The 24,912-nt window shown below is 41.6% G+C and overlaps 1 protein-coding gene across 2 annotated transcripts; it reads right to left on the bottom strand.

Moving 5' to 3' along the window:
- Positions 1 to 3,915: 3,915 nt before the first annotated feature.
- LOC132884504 (transmembrane protein 125) lies at positions 3,916 to 24,125 on the bottom strand. 2 transcript variants are annotated; one of them, XM_060918355.1, is made up of 3 exons: positions 23,836 to 24,125; positions 14,182 to 14,534; positions 3,916 to 5,932 (listed from the first exon to the last, which is right to left on the bottom strand). In XM_060918355.1, the coding sequence occupies exon 3, from the start codon at positions 5,869 to 5,871 to the stop codon at positions 5,200 to 5,202; it is 672 nt and encodes a 223-aa protein (XP_060774338.1). In that variant the 5' UTR covers positions 5,872 to 5,932; positions 14,182 to 14,534; positions 23,836 to 24,125; the 3' UTR covers positions 3,916 to 5,199. The 2 variants fall into 2 exon arrangements, with proteins under 2 accessions (XP_060774338.1, XP_060774339.1); XM_060918356.1 differs by lacking the exon at positions 14,182 to 14,534.
- Positions 24,126 to 24,912: the final 787 nt, after the last annotated feature.

Below are 24,912 nucleotides of genomic sequence, written 5' to 3' on the forward strand. Positions count from 1 at the left end.
CTTAAAAGATGTTTAGGGACTGAAGACACCAAATGATGAAGCATTTCAGGTATAATTTTGTCCCACACATTCTCAATTGGAGACAGAGGGGACAGGCACCCTGTTCTTCCACAGCCATGCCTTTGTAATGTGTGTAGAATGTGGTTTTGCATTGTCTTGTTGAAATCTCCCTGGAAAAAATGTCATCTTGAAGGCAGCATATGTTGCTCCAAAATCTCAGTGTACTTTTCTGCATTAATGCCCCATCACAGAAGTGTAAGGTACCTTTGCCAAGGGCACTGACACAACCCCATACCATGACAGACCCTGGCTTTTGGACTTGTTGCTGGTAACAGTCTGGATGGTCCTTTTTGTCTTTGATCCGGAGCTCACAGCATCCATTTCTTCTAAAAAAGACCTGGAATACTGATTCGTCTGACCATAATACACATTTCCACTGTGTGAGGCAGGCTTGTAATACTCGAGTCCAGGGCTCGGACTTGAGTCTGTCTTGTGCCCTAATTTAAGGACTCGTGACTCGACTTGGACTTGAGCACTGATGACTCGGACTTGGACATTAACTGCATTCAGACTCGTAAATTGGAGATGAGGACTCAGATTTTTTTCTTTATTTTTTGTAACATGCCATAATAATTTGGCATAAGATATTTATATCGACATTAATTTTTGTACTAATTTCATGTAAGAGTGTCACACCTGCGTGCCTTGGCACGTGCATCAGATAGACTCTTGGGTGTGCTCCGGACAGTGCGCAACCCAAGTGGACTTTCGCGCACACCGTAAACGACTCGCACCTGCACAGGATTAAGGCACAATCAGCGTGCCTATATAAAAACTTTGGAAACACACTTACTTTGCGAAGTATTGAGTTGCATTGCTGGCACATTACCAAGCCTTATTTCCTTGTTTGGTTTCCTGATCCCTGATTTCCTGTTTCTTGTCTTTGATTCTGCCGAATCTACGATAGCCTGTTTGTGCCTCACTCGGCCTATTGCCTGTTTGACCGTTTTACAATTTTGCCTGCCGTTCTGGATTGTTTACCTGTCTTCACTTGCATTAATAAACACACCTTCTGCACTTACAGTACATCCGTCTCCCAACCATCTCTGACAGAATACTTCACACTCTCTGACAAAGACAATGCACATTCACCTGTTAATATACATCATGTTTTTTGTTTTTGTTTCGTGGAGTGCTCCAGAGTCATCTCTGTTGCTGTCGTCCTTGAACGACCTCTCCATCGCGACCGCACACCAGGCTCGCCCACTGCTGTCTGTCCGAGGCAAGTACTTCCACCGCCACCATCCACCGCTCACTGTGCCAGGTCGTATTAATCACTCTGCCATACACATCCCTCTTCTTCTTGAATATCAAATCTGCGCCTCTGTCTTGAAGGTCCTTTCTAACGATATCTATCCAACGAATTCTGGCTCTTCCCCGACCCTGCTTCCAGCCAGGCTCAGCCTCCACGAACAACACCATTTTCGAGAGCCGACTCTCTTTTTGTCGCAGCAAGTGTCCGAGCAGCTTGAGCCTCTCTGTTTTGACTCTTTCGGACGTTTTCTGAAGCCCGCCGATCGCCGTCATGTTTCGATCGACTTCTAGATATAGCTGCTCGTTCGTTTTGTGGTCCTGCCACTGATATCCCAGTATCCGCCTCAGAAACTTTCACTCAGCTGCATCGAGTCTTTCCGTGTCAATGGCAGTCATACTCCAGCTTGACAAAGCATACATGAGGACCGGAGCGATCGCTGTTTGGTAGACTCTCAGCTTGATGCTTGTTCTTATTTTGCTAGCCCATAGACATCACTGCAGCATATTGAATGCGCTCGTACCAAGGAAGGGCAGTACCAACATTGTTACTGTCAATTGCTTCACATTCTCCAGCCAGGAAAGTCAACATCTGCTGTGCTGCACCCTCAACGACCTCAATGCCACACTTGCATGTTTGCAAGAAACACGAATCCGCGACAGACCGATCATCGATATCCCCGCACCAGCAACTACGGCTAACGGTCATCCTAGCGGATACAGAATATTTGCGGGTGATGCAAGTCATGGTGGTCACGGAGGATGCGGAGTAGCTGTGAGGAATGATATGGTCCAGTATGTCACTGAGTATGTCATACATCATGTTCAGGAACAAACTCACGTTAACGGCACTGAAACAGCCACCGTCAAATGGTGCGGTTGGAGTCTTGTTCTCAGACTCGACTTGAAATTTTTTATAATGACTGGATTTGGACTTGAACACCAGGGACTCGAGACTGGACTCGGACTTGAGGTTTAGTGACTCTACTACAACACTGGTGTGATGGTCCATCCCAGATGCCTCTGCGCCCAGAGAAGTCAATGGCACTTCTGGAGACAGTTAACATAAGGCTTCCTTTTTGCACAGTAAAGTTTTAACTGGCATTTATGGATGTAATTCTGTATTGTAGTGCTTGACAAAGGTTTGCCAACGTAATCCTGAGCCCATGTGGTTATATCAGCTATAGATGAATGACGGTTCTTGATGCAGTGCCATCTGAGGGATCGGAGACCACAGGTGTTCAGCTTAGGCTTGTGCCCTTTCCCTTTACGCACTGAAATTCCTCCAGATTCCTTCATATCTTTCTTTGAGGAGTATTGTTCTGGCGGTACGGTGGTGTAGTGGTTAGCGCTGTTGCCTCACAGCAAGAAGGTCCGGGTTCGAGCCCCGTGGCCGGCGAGGGCCTTTCTGTGTGGAGTTTGCATGTTCTCCCCGTGTTTGCGTGGGTTTCCTCCGGGTGCTCCGGTTTCCCCCACAGTCCAAAGACATGCAGGTTAGGTTAACTGGTGACTCTAAATTGACCGTAGGTGTGAATGTGAGTGTGAATGGTTGTCTGTGTCTATGTGTCAGCCCTGTGATGACCTGGCGACTTGTCCAGGGTGTACCCCGCCTTTCGCCCGTAGTCAGCTGGGATAGGCTCCAGCTTGCCTGCGACCCTGTAGAACAGGATAAAGCGGCTATAGATAATGAGATGAGATGAGTATTGTTCTTTCAACATTTCAATAATTTTCTCACGCATTTGTTGATAAACTGGAGATCCTCTGCCCATATTTGTTCCTCAAAGAGTCTGCCTTTCCGGATACTGATTTTGTACCAAATCACGACTGCAATCACCTGTTGACATCACCTGTTTCAAATCACATGATTATTTAATTGTTTTACCTTATTACTAGCCCTCAAATTGCCCCCGTCTCAACTTTTTTGGAATGGGTTGCAGGAATTCCTGCGTTTAACAAATGAAATGAAGTTGACCAACAAAACATGAAATACTTTGGGTTCATTCTGTCTGCAATGAAATACAAGTCAAAGTAAATTTGGAAATCAATGCTTTCTTTTTTTATTTGTATTTGTCCAAACATTTTCTGATTTGGGGTTGTAATAACTCAAATAAAAATTGATAAAATAAGCATTTCATACATCATCATGTACAAGCATTCAATCTAAAATAAATGCTGTTTTAACATTTTATGTGTTGTGTATGCCATTTTAACTTTTTTTTACTTCCATTAAAATGTATTATTCATTTATTCCCCCATTTTTTAAACATGGAGTTGTAAGCAGATCCCGGTGCGTGCATTTATGATAATCAACTATTGCTTCAACAAATTCGATAAAATGAATTTATTTGAATAATCCGTAAACATTCAACGCTGTACATTACACGAATAATGATACTAACATTGAACATGTGTAATTATTGAGAATTCTTCATATTTAACTCTAATTTATATGTTTGTTTGTTTTTTCCAAACAAAATGTTTTGGTCAATTTTAATTCATACACAATCGCTTTAAATTAAATTAAGCCATATGACATACGTAATCACATTCTGATTTTGTAATAAAATGTCTATAATGCAATAGAATATTACATTTTGGGCTTTAAAATACAAATCTTTGAGAAGCGTCATATACAAAACCAATTTGTTGCTCTCTCTCTCTCTCTCTCTCTCTCACACACACACACACTTTTCAATCAGCCCTCCAGATTTATCAAGATTTACTGTCCGCAATAACGTTTTGGGCAGCACGGTGATGTAGTGGTTAGCACTGTCACCTCACAGCAAGAAGGTTCTGGGTTCAAGCCCAGTGGCTAACGGGGGCCTTTCTGTGCGGAGTTTGCATGTTCTCCCCGTGCCTGCGTGGGTTTCCTCTGGGTGCTCTGGTTTCCCCCACAGTCCAAAGACATGCAGGTTAGGCTAATGGGCTACTCTCAATTGTGAATGGTTGTTTGATCCAGTAGAAGGCAACAGGAAACCACTACTGCAATTGTCCCTAGAAACTCACAGAAGTCAGAGCGGCCACGTCATTGTAGTGACATGCCACAGACAGAGAGAATAAAATTTGACTTTTAGGGTTATAAACGTGCTTCTGGTATATCAAACGACTTGTCAATAAAAGTGCAAAAGGATAATAATTAACAGCTCTAATTTCAAATACAATCAGATCAAATACAATCAGTGTCTTCACGTCTCTTCATTACAGGTGGTGAGCAGGTTTTATCTGATTGACAGTGTGTACTGCTCTCGCTGAGCCACACAGAGGTCACGGTATGAAATCATGAACATGCAACCTGACACGGCTGATACATTCTAACACGCATTCAACAGCTCTGACAAGCAAGGTCCAGATGGCTCTCCGTTTGGGACACGCCTCTTCGCCCACATAAATAAACGTGTGAAGGACATACAGTCAATTCCCCACAGACGGTGAATTGATGTTTGGTGAGGCTCGTTAACATGTTTGGAAGGTGATGGCTGTGTGTGATGAGCCATTGTGTTTTATCTCAAAAATAATTCATGATTTCATTGGTTGGTGTAAAACTTGATGGCGCAGAACAATAAAAGGCTTTGGGTTTGGGAGTAAGGCCCATAAATATGGTCTCGCCCATGTTTTCAGAGCACAGTGAGACCAGTACATGGATACATGATAACAGAGAGATAATACAGTATACATTTCGTACCATCATTGCTGTAGTTTCATTCATTCATTCATTCATCCAATCAATCAATCTGTGCAAAATGTTCACTAGTGGCTGTGTTTCTTTATTGATCGCCTCTTCTGGAATGTCGGTTTTGAGGAGAATAAAGATTTAAACATTTAACAGCCCAGTTTCTGATAGATTCTGTACTTTTGTCCAAGTAATATATGATCTGTGCAGTTCTACAGTCATATGAGTTGTGCCAGGCTGGACGTTGTCTCCCGCCGGGCACGCATCTGCCCTGATACAGTGAAAATTCCAAGCATTCTGTCTCTCAAACTCCGCTCGGGTCGTATCCTCCTCGTCAAGAGGAAAACCACAACTGAGTAAATGGTGACAGCCACCACCGTGAACCCTCCGCCTGCCAACAACACCACTCCTGATATAAACATATCATTGAGAGCCTGGCCCGGTTTGGGCATGTGGTATCCCAGAGCCATGTTGAGCAGCACAGCTCCGCAGATGAGCAAGGAAAGTCCAGTGAGGAGCATAACCAGCACATCAGACAATCCTCCGCTTTTCAGAACGTCTATACGCCGCCGACTGCGCACACAGTTCATGTCCTGTACGGCTGAGCTGAGCAGCTGCTTGAGCACCACAGCTAATGCCAGCATGCACAGTGCCGTGCCCGCGCCCAGACGCCACTCACTCGACAGGCTGGTGGTGCTGGACAGCAGGCCGACGCCACCCACGCCACAACCCACCACCAAGGCCACAGAGGCGATGTAACATAGCAGAGACTTCCGTGGCTCACTGAACCACCACAACTCCACCTGCTCCTCCAGGATGTTCTGCTGAATACGGGATGGATCAGCCTGGTGGAGGCCTCGAGGAGGAGGAAAGTCGTCTAGCTCTGACATGTTGCTTGGAGTGAGTGAATTGGAACGCCGCCAATGTCAGCAAAGGGGCAGAGAGCAAAACCTGCCATGGAGCAAGAAGAGATTACGTTAGTTTGTTTAGATTTATTTATTTGCCAGCACTGTGATGCATATAAATGAGACGTTCCAATCTATGCATAGCACTAAGCAAGGTTAAAGGCTGTGAATTGGGGCACAGGTTGGCACACAGCCTTAAGCACCAAGCTCAACCTCTGCATCACATAAAGGTGCCGTTTGTCACATTTCTAGACATATAGACTTTTAAAAGCACCTTACAAAATACAGTCTTGCAAAAGTATTCATCCCCATTTGTGTTTGTCTTGTTTTGTTGCATTACAAGCTGGAATTAAAATGGATTTTTGGAGGGTTAGCACCATTTGATTTACACAACATGTCTACTAATTTTTTTTTTTTTATTGTGACGTCAACAATAATTCAGATGAATAAACAGAAATCTGGAGTGTGCATAGGTATTCATCCCCCTTTCATATGAAACCCCTAAATAAGAGCTGGTGCAACCAATTCACTTCATAAGTCACATAATTAGTTGATTAAGATCCACTTGTGTGCAATCAAAGTGTCACATGATCTGTCACATGATGTCTGTATAAATCAGCCTGTTCTGGAAGGACCCTGACTCTGCAACACTACTAAGCAAGCAACATGAGAACCAAGGAGCCTCCAAACAGGTCAGAGACAAAGTTGTGGAGAAGTATAGATCAGGGTTGGGTTATAAAAAATATCCCAAACTTTGAATATCCCACAGAGCGCCATTAAATCCATTATAGCAAAATGGAAAGAATATGTCACCACTACAAACCTGACAAGAGAAGACCACCCAGCAAAACTCACAGACCAGGCAAGGAGGGCATTAATCAGAGATACAACAAAGACACCAACGATGACACTGAAGGAGCTGCAAAGATCCACAGCAGAGACAGGAGTATCTGTCCACAAGACAGCTTTAAGCCGTATGCTCCACAGAGTGGGGCTTTATGGAAGTGTGGCCAGAAAAAAGCCATTGCTGAAAGAAAAAAAAATAATAACAAAACACGTTTGGAGTTTACCCAACAGCATGTGGCAGACTCCCCAAACACATGGAAGAAGATTCTCTGGTCAGATGAGACTAAAATTGATCTTTTTGGCCATCATGGGAAATGCCATGTGTGGCGCAAACCCAACACCCTGAGAACACCATTCTTACAGTGAAGCATGGTGGTGGCAGCGTCATGCTGTGGGGATATTTTTCATTTGCAGGGACAGGAAAGCTGGTCAGGACTGAAGGAAAGATGGATGGCACTAAATACAGGGCAATTCTGGAGGAAAAACAGTTTGAGTCAGCCAGAGGTTTGAGACTGGGATGAAGGTTCACATTCCAGCAGGACAATGACCCTAAACACACCACTAAAGCTACACTAGAGTGGTTTTAAGGGAAATATTTAAATGTCTTGGAATGGCCTAATCAAAGCCGAGACCTCAGTCCAGTTGAGAATCCGTGGCATAACTTGAAGATTGCTGTACACCAACGCAACCCATCTAACTTGAAGGAGTTGGAGCAGTTTTGCCTTGAGGAATGGGCAAAAATCGCAGTGGCTAGATGTGCTAAGCTAATAGAGACATACCCCAAGAGACTTGCAGCTGTAATTGCAACAAAAAGTAGCTCTACAAAGTATTGACTTTTTTGGGGTGTGTGAATACCTATGCACACTCCAGATTTCTGTTTTTTCATCTTATTGTTTGTGTCACAATTAAAAAAAAAAAACAATTTGCACCTTTAAAGTGGTACGCATGCTGTGTAAATCAAATGGTGCTAATCCTCCAAAAATCCATTTTAATTCCAGCTTGTAATGCGACAAAACAGGACAAACACAAAGGTGGATGATTACTTTTGCAAGACACTGCACCAACATATTGCGAGCAAGTTTGCTCATTAAGAGTATTAACACAGAATGAATTCATACCTATTATTGTTTCTCGGATAGTTTTTTTAATGTTGTGGAACATACTGCCATTCCTATTATTATTATTACTGTTTTATTATTCGAGTGAAAATGAGTGGAAGCGTATATATATTCCGGGAAGAAATTCCCACATGCTATTTTAATTTGTCCATCAACAGCATGTCCCTTTGGTCTCTGTGAACCTCAAAGCGAGGTTGTGGCACTGACAGCTTTTCATTAAAATCCTGTCAGCAGCTTTAGTGGAGCAGTCAGCAGTCAGCTTCCTGCCAGAATATCGCCTGTACTCTCAGAAATAAAGACACTACGGCACACAGCCAATCTATAAACCAGAGAAAGGGAGAAAATACTCCAGTGCTGTTAGACTTGCTCAATAAACACCTTGTGGGTTATTTTTTTTCCGGTTTGCTCCAAGTGTTTTTCACTGCGAGTGCCTGAAATGGCTGTGTGGCTCAATGAGAGCATGTGTGGTACTGTTAATTAAGTCTCCATAGACTTATCACCAGTGTGCAATGCTTTGAAATAGCTTGTTGTATTTAAAGAAAGTATATGAGCAAAGCTCTGAAAATAAATAACAATAACATGGAAATGTATTCACCTGGAAAATATACTGTACGTAACGTCATGGATGATGAACTTTCATTATGAAAGTAGACCAGTTGTGTTGCTATGCTGAGTTCCACGCAAGTGGGTGCGTTCCCGTGACTAGGATGGAAAAGTACACTTCGAGTGCCTTAGAGTATTTACCACCATTGAACTGGGACTGAAATTGATATCACTGGGGTTATATGCCATGAATCTATACAAATTAGTCCATCTTGAAGTGGGGGAAATCAGTATAGCTTGCAAAATGATTTACAAATAGAAATGTGTGCTGTGAAATCCTGAAATTAGTTTTCCTACAATCAGTTGCCACCAGAAGTCACACAGTTACGTGAATGGAGTTGACCTGTGTTCAATTAAACTGCCATGTGATCGCTATAGAGATGCGCCAGTTCCTGGACAGGCCCAGAGTTTGTTCGAGAACATCTACAAGCAGCATCAAGAAGATCAAGGAGCTAAGAAAATGCTCTGGGACGAAGTTCTGAAGATGATTTGGTTATGAAAAATATCATGAACATTGAAAATTCCATGACTCTGCGGAACAGAGGAGGCCATCCAACCCAACCAAAAGTCAGTGGCCAGATAAGGAGGACATTCGTCAGAGAAGCAACCAAGAAGGAGGAGCTGGAGAAATCCACAGCCAACCTGACAGAAGCTGTTCACAGAACAACCATAGTCTAGACACGCGACAAAGCTGGATTTGATGTAAAAGTGTCAAGAAAGAAAGCCATTATGAGGGTACTTCAAAAAGTTCTCAGCCTCACCCAGAAGGCATCACAGGACAAAAGGTGGTTCTTGCATTATTTTTCAACATAGTCTCCTTTAACTTCAATGCACTTGGTCCACTGATGTTCAAGCTTCGCTATCCCTTCGCGGAAGAAGGTCAGGCTCCATATACTCCTGAACAGCATGGATGAGTTCATCATCACTCTGAAAATGGCGACCACGCAAGTGGGATTTCAGTTTGGAAAACACATAGAAGTTGGACGGTGTCAGGTCGGGTGGGTAAGGTGCACGGGACAACAGTTCAAAGCCACACTGGCTGCTTCTGCCACTGCCACCTGTGCTGTATGGATGGGCGCATTGTCCTGGAGCAACAGCACACAAGTTTGAAGTGTTCCTCTCCTTTTTTATTTGATTGCTTCTTTCGTTTGAGTTTTTGTGGACAGTGATATAAGGCTTTATAGTATACAGTTATGTCCCAAACTGGGAGTTACACCCCTTGTTTCTGGGTGAGGCCGAGAACTTTTTGAAGTACCCTCATATTTAATAAATGCACTCTTAAATCCTAGTTGGAGACACAATGTGAGATAAAGGTTCTCTGGTCTGATGGGACCAAAATTAAACTTTCTGGCCCTAAGTGCTACGATTGCTGAAAAAAAATACCCAGCACTGCTCATCATCCTGAGAACAGTATCCTGACAGTAAAGCATGGTGGTGGTAGCTTCTTGTTGTGGGGATTATTTATCATCATCAAAGACTGAGACAGTGGTCAGGGTTGAGAGAAAGCTGGAGCAAGATGGATAGAGCCAAATACAGGCAATCAGTGTCAAAACTTGACAGTCATATCCCCAGTGCTTTCCATTTAATCTGACAAGAGTTGAAGCAATTTCAAAGAAGAATAGGCAAAAATATCAGGATCCTGATGTGCAAAGCTGATAGAGGGATATCCTGAGACTTGGAATTGTGACTGTAGTGGGAGGTGGTTCTACCAAAGTATTGACCCAGGAGGTATATACTTTTGCAAACGAAAAAAATGTCTGCATTTTTATTAACCTTCATGTAACACTAAAAAATGTTATATATTTTGCGTTGTCAAAAGCTTGACATTTTGTGCAAATCAAACTGTAAAAATCCAATTTAAGTCAATTTCAATATGCAAAAATAACACTACAAAAAGGTCAAGAGGGGTGAAAATTTATAAAAGGCACTGTACATAACTGTCAGATTCATAAGGGCGATTTCAGACGGGAAGCAATTCCTCCACCCTTCCGCCCCACCTCTTATGTGAAAGACAAACAGACTGTCCGTAATCACGGAAGCAATATGTTGTGTGGCGTGGTAACCATGGGAACAGCAAAATAATCAAACCACGTCTGATACGTTTATCTGTAATTTTATATCGTTACAGTTGTATCATTTAAAAATATGTAAATTAAATGTAAAACATTCATGGCGAATGATAGGATATAATTTGTGTGTTTTCTTATGTTTTTAAAAGAAAATTTTGTCTGTCAAAGCATGCGTGTAGGGGAGAGCGTAGGAAGTCGGTTACTCTCAGGGGCAACATCTAACTTCTGATGTGATCTAAATCCTGATTGGTTGAAACTAATTTATAAGGAATACAAACTGTCCCAAGTTTCCCTGCTCTCCCCTATATTCATTCCATAAACATGCCAACAAATAATTACTCCGAGCCTCGCCCCAATCGCCTCCCAAGCACTCACCTTCTCATTTACGAGGGTACTTCAAAAAGTTCTCGGCCTCACCCGGAAACAAAGGGTGTAACTCACATTTTGAGGCATAACCATCCACTATAAAGCCTTTTATCACTGTCTACAAAAACTCAAATGAAACAAGTAATCAAAGAAGTAAGTAGAGGAACGCTTCACGCTGGTGTGAAGTTGCTTCAGGACAATGCGCCCATCCATCAACACAGATGGCAGTGGCAGAAGCAGCCAAATTGTGCCTTTGAACGGTTGCCCCATGCACCTTACCCACACGACCTGGCACCGTCCAACTTCTATCTGTTTCCCAAACTGAAATCCTACTTGCATGGTCTCTATTTTCAGAGTGATGATGAACTTATCCATGCTATTGAAGAAGATCTGGAGACTCAAGATGTGACCTTCTTCCGCGAAGGCATAGCGAAGCTTGAACATCGGTGGACCAAGTGCATTGAAGTTAAAGGAAAATGTTATGTTGAAAAATAATGCAAGAACAATCTTTCTCCTCTGATGGCTTCTGGGTGAGGCTGAGAACGTTCTGAAGTCCCCTTGGACGTCTCGATAAATTTTAATATGTATATTATACAGCTCCAGGTAGACCATCACGTCCAAAATTACATTTTCTTTCATCTTTTCACCTCGAAGTGTCATTGGTGAAACAAGATGTTGTATGTTGATTGGTTAATTCCTTTAAAAAAAAAAGAAACCCACATCTCCACCTCAAAACTTAAATACATTTTATCTTGGACACGGATGGGTGCATTCTCGATTCGCAAACACAAGCAGCAAGTCTTTCGAGATTGCACCCGCCCACCTGCCTTACTACCACCCAACACACCTGCCTCGCCCACCCTGCCTGCCCACTTCCTATGGAATTAAATTAAACTGAATAATCGTGGTTGTTGCTTCCCATGTGAAAAGTGTATAATGACTTCCCTGTACGGAATGACAGACTAAGTGGCAGTCCAAATCTCTGTAATGACTGATATCAGTGCATTGCAATTGAGCCTTAACTGTAAAAGCAGCTAGAGAAATTCCTCTGATCAAGATAAGACTGTTGACAAGATTGTGTATCTCTCCAGGCCAATAATTTACAGAAAGTCACGATAACGACAAATCAAATGGGCGGACACTGATAAGGGAACAGAGCAGAGAATGTCCAGCTGTAAAGTTCGCTAAAGGTCTGTTATGACACTAAAAAACTTGGCTGTGTTGGCACAAGATATGGGCACAAGGTTTGTTGCTCCCTTATGGAAAAACGCCATATGATAATATAAGTTCCACAGATTGTGTGAGTAATATGAAAAGAGCCTGAAACTCGTGTCATTAAAATTCATATGTGAATCATGTTCTTACACAGTAAAATCCCCAGTGTTGAATTAACACCCAGAGTATCGATTTAACACCCTACTGTGTTTACACTACCGTTCAAAAGTTTGGGGTCACCCAGACAATTTTGTGTTTTCCATGAAAAGTCACACTTTTATTTACCACCATAAGTTGTAAAATGTGGGCGGCACGGTGGTGTAGTGGTTAGCGCTGTCGCCTCACAGCAAGAAGGTCCGGGTTCGAGCCCCGTGGCCGGCGAGGGCCTTTCTGTGCGGAGTTTGCATGTTCTCCTCGTGTCCGCGTGGGTTTCCTCCGGGTGCTCCGGTTTCCCCCACAGTCCAAAGACATGCAGGTTAGGTTAACTGGTGACTCTAAATTGACCGTAGGTGTGAATGTGAGTGTGAATGGTTGTCTGTGTCTATGTGTCAGGCCTGTGATGACCTGGCGACTTGTCCAGGGTGTACCCCGCCTTTCACCCGTAGTCAGCTGGGATAGGCTCCAGCTTGCCTGCGACCCTGTAGAACAGGATAAAGCGGCTAGAGATAATGAGATGAGATGAGATGAGATGAGAAGTTGTAAAATGAATAGAAAATATAGTCAAGACATTTTTCTGGCCATTTTGAGCATTTAATCGACCCCACAAATGTGATGCTCCAGAAACTCAATCTGCTCAAAGGAAGGTCAGTTTTATAGCTTCTCTAAAGAGCTAAACTGTTTTCAGCTGTGCTAACATGATTGTACAAGGGTTTTCTAATCATCCATTAGCCTTCTGAGGCAATGAGCAAACACATTGTACCATTAGAACACTGGAGTGAGAGTTGCTGGAAATGGGCCTCTATACACCTATGGAGATATTGCACCAAAAACCAGACATTTGCAGCTAGAATAGTCATTTACCAATGACTCTTGGTCAATGGTCAATCAAACCTGTATAACCAACCTCCAAAATCCGTATAAGATGCAAATTAAAATAATTTACCTAAAATTTGAATGATAATTAACAATGATATATCCCAGTTACTTTTTATTCAATATTAATAACAATAAACCTTCAGAATGAATACAAAGCTCCAATATTTGACAAAAACACAAAGTGTTATCAGCGTAGTTACGAAGGAAATACTTCGTTGTTTGGAGACAGGTTTCACCGAGCGGCTATTATGCGCGAGACTTCATATTAGCCACAAAGTCAGGAAAATCTGTTCGTAAAATTACGTTATAATGACCAAATACAATGAAAAGTATTTTTCCAGTCTCACCTGTGAAAGGTAATCCCATGTGATCTCGTTTGGACGGTAAACCTGTTGGTACAGTTAAACGCAGCACATGAATGAGGCATCTTTATTCTCGGCCAGAGACGGCTGAAGAATCTCCACTTTGCCACATCCAATATGGCGGCGAGGATGACGTATGATTCTACGCAGAAGGCGGCGTCTATGTTTATATGTCTATGACTTCACGGTTGGCGGGATTCTCGCAATGCGGTGTGCGCATGATCAAAAGTGGAACGAAGTCTCGCTACCACAAGATAACGCGCGATTTCATAAGACTCTTTACTGGCTGTCTGTGGTGTAGGCTACGGTACGTTTGTAAATGTTATGCACTCTTATCATCGTGGGAATTGATTATAGCTCTAAATAAATATTGAAGTTTTTTTTAAAGAATCCGTGTAACTATTTATACGCCCGTATACTACGTTTATTGAATCAAATCCGTATAAAATACGGACATTCCGTATAGGTTGACATGTATGGTATTTCTGATTAGTTTAAAGTGATCTTCATTGAAAAGAACAGTGCTTTTCTTTCAAAAATAAGGACATTTCAAAGTGACCCCAAACTTTTGAACGGTAGCGTATGTCCAATTGGACACAAATGAACTCTGAAAGTGTTAATTCAGCACTGGGGAATTTGCTGTGTACATGCAATTCGTGTGACTTTTCTGTAAGGCTTTACCTGTGTGTTCCACCTTGATTAAATATCATCGTGGTTTCCTGAAGCGTTAACATAAAGCTGTGGAAAAAGCAAACACAGCTCCACCCTTCCGGATTGATTCACGCCAAGCATCAAGGCCCTCTGGGTTCACAGTCTGATCCCAAGCGAAGCAGTATTCTTTGGTGTCAGGCTGTGTAGGGCTACAGGAGATGTGTCTGAATAGGAAGCATTCACAAAGCACACTTTTTTCTTGATTTTGGTCAGCGTGCAACAGCCGATGCCTTGTTTCTCCCCAGGCTGGATGCAAGACACAGACCGTGAAGTGAGACTATGTGTCTTTGTCTAGGCTTGGCTGAGGTTAGCTTCTCACTGTCCTGAAGAAGGGGAAAAAAAAAAAAAAGGCGGCGAGACATTGATATTTTAAGGTCGAAGCTGTCAGATTAACAGGTTACTGAGTTTTGCATCCTGTTGTGTGCAATGATTATTATTAATAGTAATAATAATAATGCTCATTGTATTACAATGTAATAAATACAATACGCAAACCAGAATCTTACCTGCCTAACTCACAGCTAATACACAGTATTATTATACATACAGGACACTTTTTCGATGGAGTAAGAACATGTGTTTTATTCCCTTTTAGCGGGTTTCGTTCATTTGCTTGATAGCACTGAATATTGTTAGCATATCGCGTATCCTACGTGTATTACATCACTCTACCCAATGGAGAATGAGCGTTGAATATGGTTTACGATATTGCATGGTTGCCAAGACAACATGACGTCACACGTTGGCGCTGGTACGAATATCCAATGAGAAAGTTTTCTGCTGCGCATGCGCACAAGCATTTCTTTGTTCGCAGGGAAAGAGAAAGACGCATTGAACAACCGAAAGGCTACCAAACCTTCATTAGATATTCTTCATGCATATTTACAAGAGAAAAAAACATACCAACGGACATCGAAAAACTGGAAAAGAGAATGTGTATGTATAATAATAATAATAATAATATTGACCGGCTTTTTTTGTGATAGATCAGACATATTCCGTTCAGCTGCTCGTCTTCAACTTGTTCAATATCATGCTAGCTGAATGGGATATATCTGATAACGCCAGCCAATATTATTTAAATAAAGTATGGTGAGCAAGTAAGCTAGTAAAGTGAATAATACAGTATTAACTTAAAAAAACAAGTATACATTTTTCTAGCACATTGTGCGATAAAATCAGCAAATCACTGGCCGATAATTCTGGTAAGCATCTTTATTTTTCGTGATATGTTTAGCCATGAGTGATGGCTACTTTTACCAGGAGAGTTATATTGTGCTTTTGCAATGCGGCACTTTGTTTTGCGAAATCAGCTTGTCGTGATTTTATCTTTTTATCTGAGTAACTTTGACATGAAGAAATAAAACCTTTGGCTTCTCATACCTGTATGCAGCATTTCCTATTTAAAATAAAAAGGGGAATGATGTACCCGGAAGCTAAGTATATGGTAATCATAATCACTCTTGAGGTAAAGAAAAGTCCATCTCTGACAAATCCATGCCTCCTAACGCACACCCTGTGCTCTATAATCCAACACGTTTATCAGCCTGCACGCACAGCTCTGGTTACTGCCAGGCACAAGGCGGAGCGACTAAACCCTTCACTATGCACAACTAAACTTAATATGTATTTCCTGAGTTCCTGAGCTCCTGCCTTAATCTGTCTTCATTCCTCTTTTCCAGGCCCTCTTATGTCTGCCTCACTAACTCCCTCTCAGTCGAACTATTGGCGTGTTGCTGGCTGGCCAGATTAATGTGATGGAAAATCAAAAGCGGTTCTCCTCCTTTTTCCTCTTTTCTCTCTCTTGCTGTTCTCCTTTCGGCAAAGTCGACCTTTATTACCCTGCGGTCGAACCAGTGGTTGCTATTGTTTAGCACTGTCTCACTTCAGCATCTGCTTTTGTCACCACCTGTCTCTTTTCCTCAAACCAAACGTTCACACTATTATTGGTCCATCACAACGACGATGGATAGCTCCATCTCACTTCAGTGCTCAGGGTCTGTTCTTCTGACAAAGAACATCTTGACATAAATATTTTTGATACCGCGACCTATAAAATACACAGTGAACAGGTGTAGGAGTTAAGAGCGGTTTTATTTATTTAGCATTGCAGCTTCAATGCCATTTCATTTCATTTTGTCTTTCGTGTAAATTCAGGAGTTTTTCAGTGTCCAACCTACTGTTCCTCAGCGCACCTGCAATATTTGAGAACTAATTAAATCACCAATTAGCATGCACATCCGTCCAGCTCTACGCTGCTGACCAAAAGAAAATGGCTTCACCTTTCCCCCTAATCTCCATTCCCTCAAACGCAGCGCAAACCTCTGACTATCCTCCAGGCCGTGTGTCGAAAACCCAGGAATCATAACCTGAATCGGAGGACGACGGGGTTCCAGCTTCCCACCGGACACCTTGTTCCATTCTGACCTCCATTGGGGTGATCATTATGAGGCCAGGCATCGACAACTGCATCCGCTCCCTCTCTTGAAGCTTCTCAGTCGCTACCCCCCCACAGAACTTTCTGGAATCTCAGCAGCTCTCTCAGGTGTTAAACTGGTGTACCATCCCTCTTCGCTGACGCGGCACCCTCAAGTGTACACCTTTTGTACCTTTAGTGTGTAGGTTTTCCCATGAAAGTGGCACTATAAAGATATCTTCCCTTAAAATCACACTATATCCACATTGCCTGGTGAAAGGTACATATTAATGGTGCAAAAAATAAGCGTACCACCCTGGAGACAATGAAAGATAATGTTTCGTACAGAATACTTTGGAATATATTTAAAAGACGCCAGTGAATATTCAAGAAAGGGTGAAAGGATTAAAGATGTATCCAGTAGTCACAGAAACGTTTATAAGATGTTAAAAAAGAAGTCTTTGCCGATATTATGAGAACATCTAGATGTTCAGGTATTGTGAATGTTTTTAATACGTCTTTTTGATGACTACTGTGATTTTATAAAAGCCGTCAGACTTGAGAACCAAAGTCATTTTTGAACTTGCTTTATTTCTTAATTAACATGTTATTCAATTACGTTTTCGGTTTTAGTAACCTTATATCGTGACTCGTATTGGCAACTAACTGCAATTAAATATTATACTTATCGGCCTATTCGGTTTTTAGCCGTGTTGAATTTAGTTCGTTTGGTCCACGGCAGGGGTCGCTTATCCGCGCCATCGTCATGAGACTTGTGCGAGACTTCGAAACGTGAAGTGTCAGCCAGGTGTCGGTGCCGCCATTTTGAAAACTGTTTTCCAAACGAAGTATTGCACAAAAACGAGATTAAATGATGATTACTGCATACTTTTTCAAATTTTCCTGATTGCTTATCAAAACAAACAAAACTTCCGGCTTGATTACATCAGCATTCGAAGGAGGGCGTGCGCGTCTTTTGACAACGTTGGCAGATGTCGGTCACTTTGATTTCCATTGTACGTTTTACTTCCGTCCTACGATGTCTCGCACAGGTCTCAACGAATCTCGTTTACGGCCATTGCTTTGACATATGGACTGATATATTACGTAGCGTATTTCAAAACACTCATAACTTGCTATAGCAGCGACAAAATAGCGATCAAAAATGCATTCCAATATTTAAAGGTCCCATGGCATGGTGGTTTGTTGATGCTTTAAACGGGCTCGTGGAGGCTTCCGGATGTTATATCCGCAGCCTTTCTCGAAATGAACCCTTGGCATGTAAATATAGCCTCCTGGGAGAAAGCCCCATTTCAGCGCTTTTCCCAGTGCGTCGTTTTGCTAATGAGAAGCAGGAGGCGGGGAAGGGTAGAGGGTGGGGGTAGGCCATGGGGGGAGGGGGAGGGGCTTGACCAAGCTGCGCACACACATACTCGCTGCTATCAGCGCCTGTAGCCACGCTGCTAAGACAAAACCCCGTTCTTCCTCGGACTCCTTTCGTAAACTCAACGTGACACAGAGAACAGAGAGTGAGAGTGTTCGGAGTGGTAGTTTACGAACGTATAATACCCTAGGCTTGAACACGCACTCCATAACCAAAGAGGATAGAAGCAGCAACTACAGCAACATAGTGCTTATCCAACAGAAGACATGCATTGCGGAGCAATAGTCAAACATAAGCTCATAAGTTACAGTCAATTTCCAGACTAAACTCAGTTTAACAGAGCATGCTGCATGCTCTTTAGTTTTGTAGCGCAGATTACCTGGCTAACTGCAGGAAGCAGTTAGCTGCACAGCTAATGTAGCCATTGCTAGGCTAATGCACCGATTTTAAAACACGGCAAAACGACCAGTTATACACTTACTTGTTCGGTGTTTGTTGCTGATGCGGCAGGGATGCTTGGTACGGACCCAGGCTTCAGTGGCAGTTGATGTGCAAAACCTGCCCTGTACTGTCCCAAGTTGTGGAAACATTCATCAGGAAAATGCTTCCGACAAACATACACCGTCTTAGGTAGACTCGACGGCGTATTATTGGAGTAAATAAAATTAAGCCACTGCGTCTTCAGGGGCTCTCCCGTCGGCAGTAAAAACAGACTCTTTTCTGTGTTGTTACATCCACGTACAGCGCAATTTCCATGTTTCGCTCGCTTAGGTGATGCCATGTTGTTGTGTCCTCTATGGTCTCCTCACTACAACTGGGCGGGGCAATCCATACAGTGGGTGGGAATCCAGAGGGGGGGCGTGGGGATCATCTCCCTTGCTGACGTAGTAAAGGGAAGAGCTTATCAACGCGCCGTTTTGACGCGCCATTCTCAAATGTTGGGCATAGTTTGGTTATGAAATTTCTAGCCACTGGGGTGACTTAAGAAGGTCAGAGGAACTCATTTTAACGTTAAAAAAACCACAGAAAGTGAAAATTTCATGCCATGGGACCTTTAATAAAATGAGATAAATAGAATTTTGATAATAAAAAAAAATTGCTTTCAGTTCTCCTTTAATTGAGCCTGAAAAGTGGACATTTCGGAGCTGGTTCAGGATGAACCAAACATGATCAATGAAAACTTTTAGTGCGTAAAAAGGACGTACAAGTTAGTGATCACTGGGTGAATCTGTAACTTATCAAAAACCTGAAGGAAACTTATGCTAAATGCAATTCCAATTGACAAAATGATATATTGTGCAACTCTAGAGTTTATGAACCCCCCATCCCCCATAATCCTGTAGTATGATTTATGTTGTTTCTGAAGTAGGTAAGTACAATCTGTTCCCATACTGTTGTGAATGAAAATCAATAGACTTTATCTCATGAATTTTATGATTAATGTTGGTCAAAAGGGGAATGTTTTTTTCCTATGGCTTATTTTGAACTATCAGCACTGTTTCCTGCTTCAACAACATGAAAATATAGGGGAGAGCGGGGAGACCTGGGACAAGTTTTCAGCTTTTGTAGATTGTGTGAAATTCTGTGCAGGTCATATTGCATTATTCAAGAGTATTTACTATATCCTCTTACTACAACATTAGTTTCTCAGCTTGTCACATATACTGGCCTTCAGGCTTCACTTTGTCTGGCATTATTATTTTTTTTTTGCAGGGAGACATGAGACATTGAAGGGAGACATGGGACATTATGCTGGGAGACTTGGGACATAGTGGGGAGACATGGGACAAAAATAAAATACCTAGCTGTATATAACCCAGTTAAACAAATGAGACAAAAATATCATATTTGGTCATTTATTTATTGAGGAAAATGATCCAATATTATATATCTGTGAGTGGCAAAAGTATGTAAACCTCTAGGATTAGCAGTTAATTTGAAGGTGAAATTAGAGTCAGGTGTGAGTGGGCACCCTGTTTTAAAAACCTGTACCATATGAACTGTATGAACACACAGTACTGGTACAGCCATAGAAAAATATCCGTTTACCCAAAACCCGACGAGACAAAACAGTTCCATTCTAAAGAAGGAATGAAATAAGTTTAATCCTCATGCAGGGACACGCCCACATAAAAAAAATTAAACAATTTTATCAGCCCTGTCAATAACTTTTGGAGTAGGAGGCATTTGGATAAGTGTAGAGACGCAAAGCGTAAGCAAAGTGCCGCCATCATGATGCGAAAAAGGCGGGAGGTCCGTGGGTCCTCCTCCAGAAAATTCTTAAAATATAGATGTAAAATAGTGCATTCTGAGTGAGCCAGAATGCAACATTTTGCATCCCAGGGTAAATAAAACATTATTCTTGATCTCATGATTTAGATGGGTAATATGTGAAAAATATAAAATTAATGAAAATGTAAAGCCTTTCTGATGATTTCACACCAGTTTGACCTATTTTCAAGTTTTATAAGTCAATCATGGGTCAAGTTATCATATATGGAGTAAATTCTTGAATATTCAGTTGTTGTGAAGGTGGAGACTATCTTGAGAATTCTGCAGGGGCCGAGGCTTAAAAAGAGCGGCTTCAAGATTAGAACCACAGCAAAGAAAATAAAGAGATCTCATGAAACTGAAATTACATTACATTACAGGCGTTTAGCAGACGCTTTTATCCAGAGCGACATACAACGTGCCCAGGGCAGCCTGGGGAGCAGTTGGGGGTTAGGTGCCTTGCTCAAGGGCTCTTCAGCCATTCCTGCTGGTCAAGGGAACCGAACTGGCAACCTTTTGGTCCCAAAGCTGCTTCTCTAACCATTAGGCCATGGTTTATATTTACAGTGGTGCTTGAAAGTTTGTGAACCCTTTAGAATTTTCTATATTTCTGCATAAATATGACCTAAAACATCATCAGATTTTCACACAAGTCCTAAAAGTAGATAAAGAGAACCCAGTTAAACAAATGAGACAAAAATATTATATTTGGTCATTTATTTATTGAGGAAAATGATCCAATATTATATATCTGTGAGTGGCAAAAGTATGTAAACCTCTAGGATTAGCAGTTAATTTGAAGGTGAAATTAGAGTCAGGTGTGAGTGGGCACCCTGTTTAATTTAAAGAACAGGGATCTATCAAAGTCTGATCTTCACAACACATGTTTGTGGAAGTGTATCATGGCACGGACAAAGGAGATTTCTGAGGACCTCAGAAAAAGCGTTGTTGATGCTCATCAGGCTGGAAAAGGTTACAAAACCATCTCTAAAGAGCCTGGACTCCACCAATCCACAGTCAGACAGATTGTGTACAAATGGAGGAAATTCAAGACCATTGTTACCCTCCCCAGGAGTGGTCGACCAACAAAGATCACTCCAAGAGCAAGGCGTGTAATAGTCGGCGAGGTCACAAAGGACCCCAGGGTAACTTCTAAGCAACTGAAGGCCTCTCTCACATTGGCTAATGTTAATGTTCATGAGTCCACCATCAGGAGAACACTGAACAACAATGGTGTGCATGGCAGTGTTGCATGGAGAAAGCCACTGCTCTCCAAAAAGAACATTGCTGCTTGTCTGCAGTTTGCTAAAGATCACATGGACAAGCCAGAAGGCTATTGCAAAAATGTTTTGTGGACGGATGAGACCAAAATAGAACTTTTTGGTTTAAATGAGAAGCGTTATGTTTGGAGAAAGGAAAACACTGCATTCCAGCATAAGAACCTTATCCCATCTGTGAAACATGGTGGTGGTAGTATCATGGTTTGGGCCTGTTTTGCTGCATCTGGGCCAGGACGGCTTGCCATCATTGATGGAACAATGAATTCTGAATTATACCAGCGAATTCTAAAGAAAAATGTCAGGACATCTGTCCATGAACTGAATCTCAGGAGAAGGTGGGTCATGCAGCAAGACAACGACCCTAAGCACACAAGTCGTTCTACCAAAGAATGGTTAAAGAAGAATAAAGTTAATGTTTTGGAATGGCCAAGTCAAAGTCCTGACCTTAATCCAATCGAAATGTTGTGGAAGGACCTGAAGCGAGCAGTTCATGTGAGGAAACCCACCGACATCCCAGAGTTGAAGCTGTTCTGTATGGAGGAATGGGCTAAAATTCCTCCAAGCCGGTGTGCAGGACTGATCAATGGTTACCGGAAACGTTTAGTTGCAGTTATTGCTGCACAAGGGGGTCACACCAGATACTGAAAGCAAAGGTTCACACCCTTTCGCCACTCACAGATATGTAATATTGGATCATTTTCCTCAGTAAATAAATGACCAAGTATAATATTTTTGTCTCATTTGTTTAACTGGGTTCTCTTTATCTACTTTTAGGACTTGTGTGAAAATCTGATGATGTTTTAGGTCATATTCATGCAGAAATATAGAAAATTCTAAAGGGCTCACAAACTTTCAAGCACCACTGTAATTTTATATTTTTTATTTTATATTTTTTTCATCAACTTTAACCATCAGAACAAGAGACAAAATATTTTAAAATGAGGAACTTGAGTTAAAACTTGAAATCAATGGATATTATTCTTCATAAGATTTATACATTTATCTGTTTATACTAATATCAAACATGTAATGCAAAAACGTTCCTGAAACTTCGATTCAACTCTAATTCATTTTAACAATTCATAACAAATTGTATTTTTTCACTGTAAAAAAAAAATGATTTGTTGTTTTAACTTAAAAACATTAGTGCAAGGGCTGCCTTAAAATTTTGAGTTCATTGAAATTCACATAGTAAGTTAAATTGTTGTGAACTTACTATATTAATTTCAGTGAACTCTAAATATTAAGGCGTCCCTTGCACTAACTTTTTTAAGTTAAAACAACAAATCATTTTTTACAGTGTTGTCTATTAACTTTGTACTTTATTAATGACAATAAAGATTTCAATCAATCAAACTGTGTAACTTTTACTCGTAACAAAATACATGAATCAACATACTTCAATTTTACAAAGTGTAAATGTAACTCGGCTACATACAGTAAGGCATACGAAGTACTGACACAGATACGAGTAAACAATGTTCGTTATAGCACAAACACGATTCTTGCCATCTAAAAAGATTGCTTTTCTCAGTGAATCAAAACAAATGAAGCATGACACAAGGAACATTTTTATTTTTTGAAAAAAAAGAAAATGCAAGAAACCAGTGAGGGAGTGTTTATAGGAGGCAAAATCGCCAGCAGCGAGCAGTTATTGGCAGTTTTATATTTGTAAACCACAAGAATAAACCTGTAACGTGATGAACTGTCCCAACTCTTCCTATAGCCATTTGGAAAAAAAAATCCTTAAATTTTTTTTTCCTCCATAATTTAAGTTTAATAAATAATACCATATTTGGTAACGCTAGTCTACGGACTTTAATTCCTAACAAATCCCCAATTCTCCAGCATAGAATGGAGGTAAAGGCGAAGTATAAAATACAAATTTTGGTTGATAAAAATATTGAACTGGGCAACATCTAACTTCTGATATAATCTAAAACCTGATTGGTTGAATGAATTAATTTATAGGGATACAAACTGTCCCCGCTCTCCCCTCCTAAATTTCTTCAATGTAGTTAAACTAAGATGTAAATGCACCAGCAACCCAGTTTTCACTCCAGTCTCACTTACTGTCCATCAGAACTTTCTGAAGCTGGTGGTGTGGATGACAAGACAGCAAAGTATAGCTGCAGGTTAAAGTGAAATGCTTCCGTGTTTGTGATTAAAAGCCGTTTCTTTGAGATGAGACACCTGGTTTGTTTTTATCCCACACAGCCGCTGTGAGGTGAGCCCTACCTCTATCCCGAGAGAACACAGCCCTCGGTTCTTACCTGTGATAAATCGCAGGACTCCATTTCTGCTCCTCAATCCTACAGTCCCTCTTCAATAACCCGGTATCTCTTCTCCACACCAGCATGGCTTCAAACCCGCACAGACCTGAGGAGGAGGAACATCAGGAACTTCTCTCTGCGTCGCCTGACTCAGATCTCTCTCTCTCTCTCTCTCTCTCCGTGTGAACAGAATGGCAGGTGATTCTCTCTCTCTCTCTCTCTCTCTCTCTCTCTCTGAATCCGAAGTCTGGGTCCAAAGGTAGATAAAATCGGTTTTATATTGCATCGCAGAAGTGCCTGCGAGTCAATTTAGAAAAAAAAAAAGACTCGACTCTCTTATTTAAGATATTTAGGATTCAAGAGTCGACTCTCCTGTATAAGGTATTTGGGATACGAGAGTCGACTCTCCTGTATAAGGTATTTGGGATTAAAGAGTCGACTCTCCTGTATAAGGTATTTGGGATTCGAGAGTCGACTCTCCTGTATAAGGTATTTGGGATTCCAGAGTCGACTCTCCTCTAAAAGTGTTTATGATTCAAGAGTCGACTCTCCTGTATAAGGTATTTGGGATTCGAGAGTCGACTCTCCTGTATAAGGTATTTGGGATTAAAGAGTCGACTCTCCTGTATAAGGTATTTGGGATTCGAGAGTCGACTCTCCTGTATAAGGTATTTGGGATTCCAGAGTCGACTCTCCTCTAAAAGTGTTTATGATTCAAGAGTCGACTCTCCTGTATAAGGTATTTGGGATTTGAGAGTTGACTCTCCTGCATAAGGTATTTGGGATTCGAGAGTCGACTCTCCTGTATAAGGTATTTGGGATTCGAGAGTCGACTCTCCTGTATAAGGTATTTGGGATTCCAGAGTCGACTCTCCTCTAAAAGTGTTTATGATTCAATAGTCGATTCTCCTGTATATGGTATTTGGGATTTGAGAGTTGACTCTCCTGTATAAGGTATTTGGGATTCCAGAGTCGACTCTCCTCTAAAAGTGTTTATGATTCAAGAGTCGACTCTCCTGTATAAGGTATTTGGGATTTGAGAGTTGACTCTCCTGCATAAGGTATTTGGGATTCGAG

Source organism: Neoarius graeffei, chromosome 4, assembly GCF_027579695.1.
Source record: "Neoarius graeffei isolate fNeoGra1 chromosome 4, fNeoGra1.pri, whole genome shotgun sequence".
Lineage (NCBI taxonomy): Eukaryota > Metazoa > Chordata > Actinopteri > Siluriformes > Ariidae > Neoarius > Neoarius graeffei.

Bases quoted from the DNA above. Each gene is read 5' to 3' on its own strand.
- LOC132884504 (XM_060918356.1), bottom strand. From the start codon at position 5,871: ATGTCAGAGCTAGACGACTTTCCTCCTCCTCGAGGCCTCCACCAGGCT.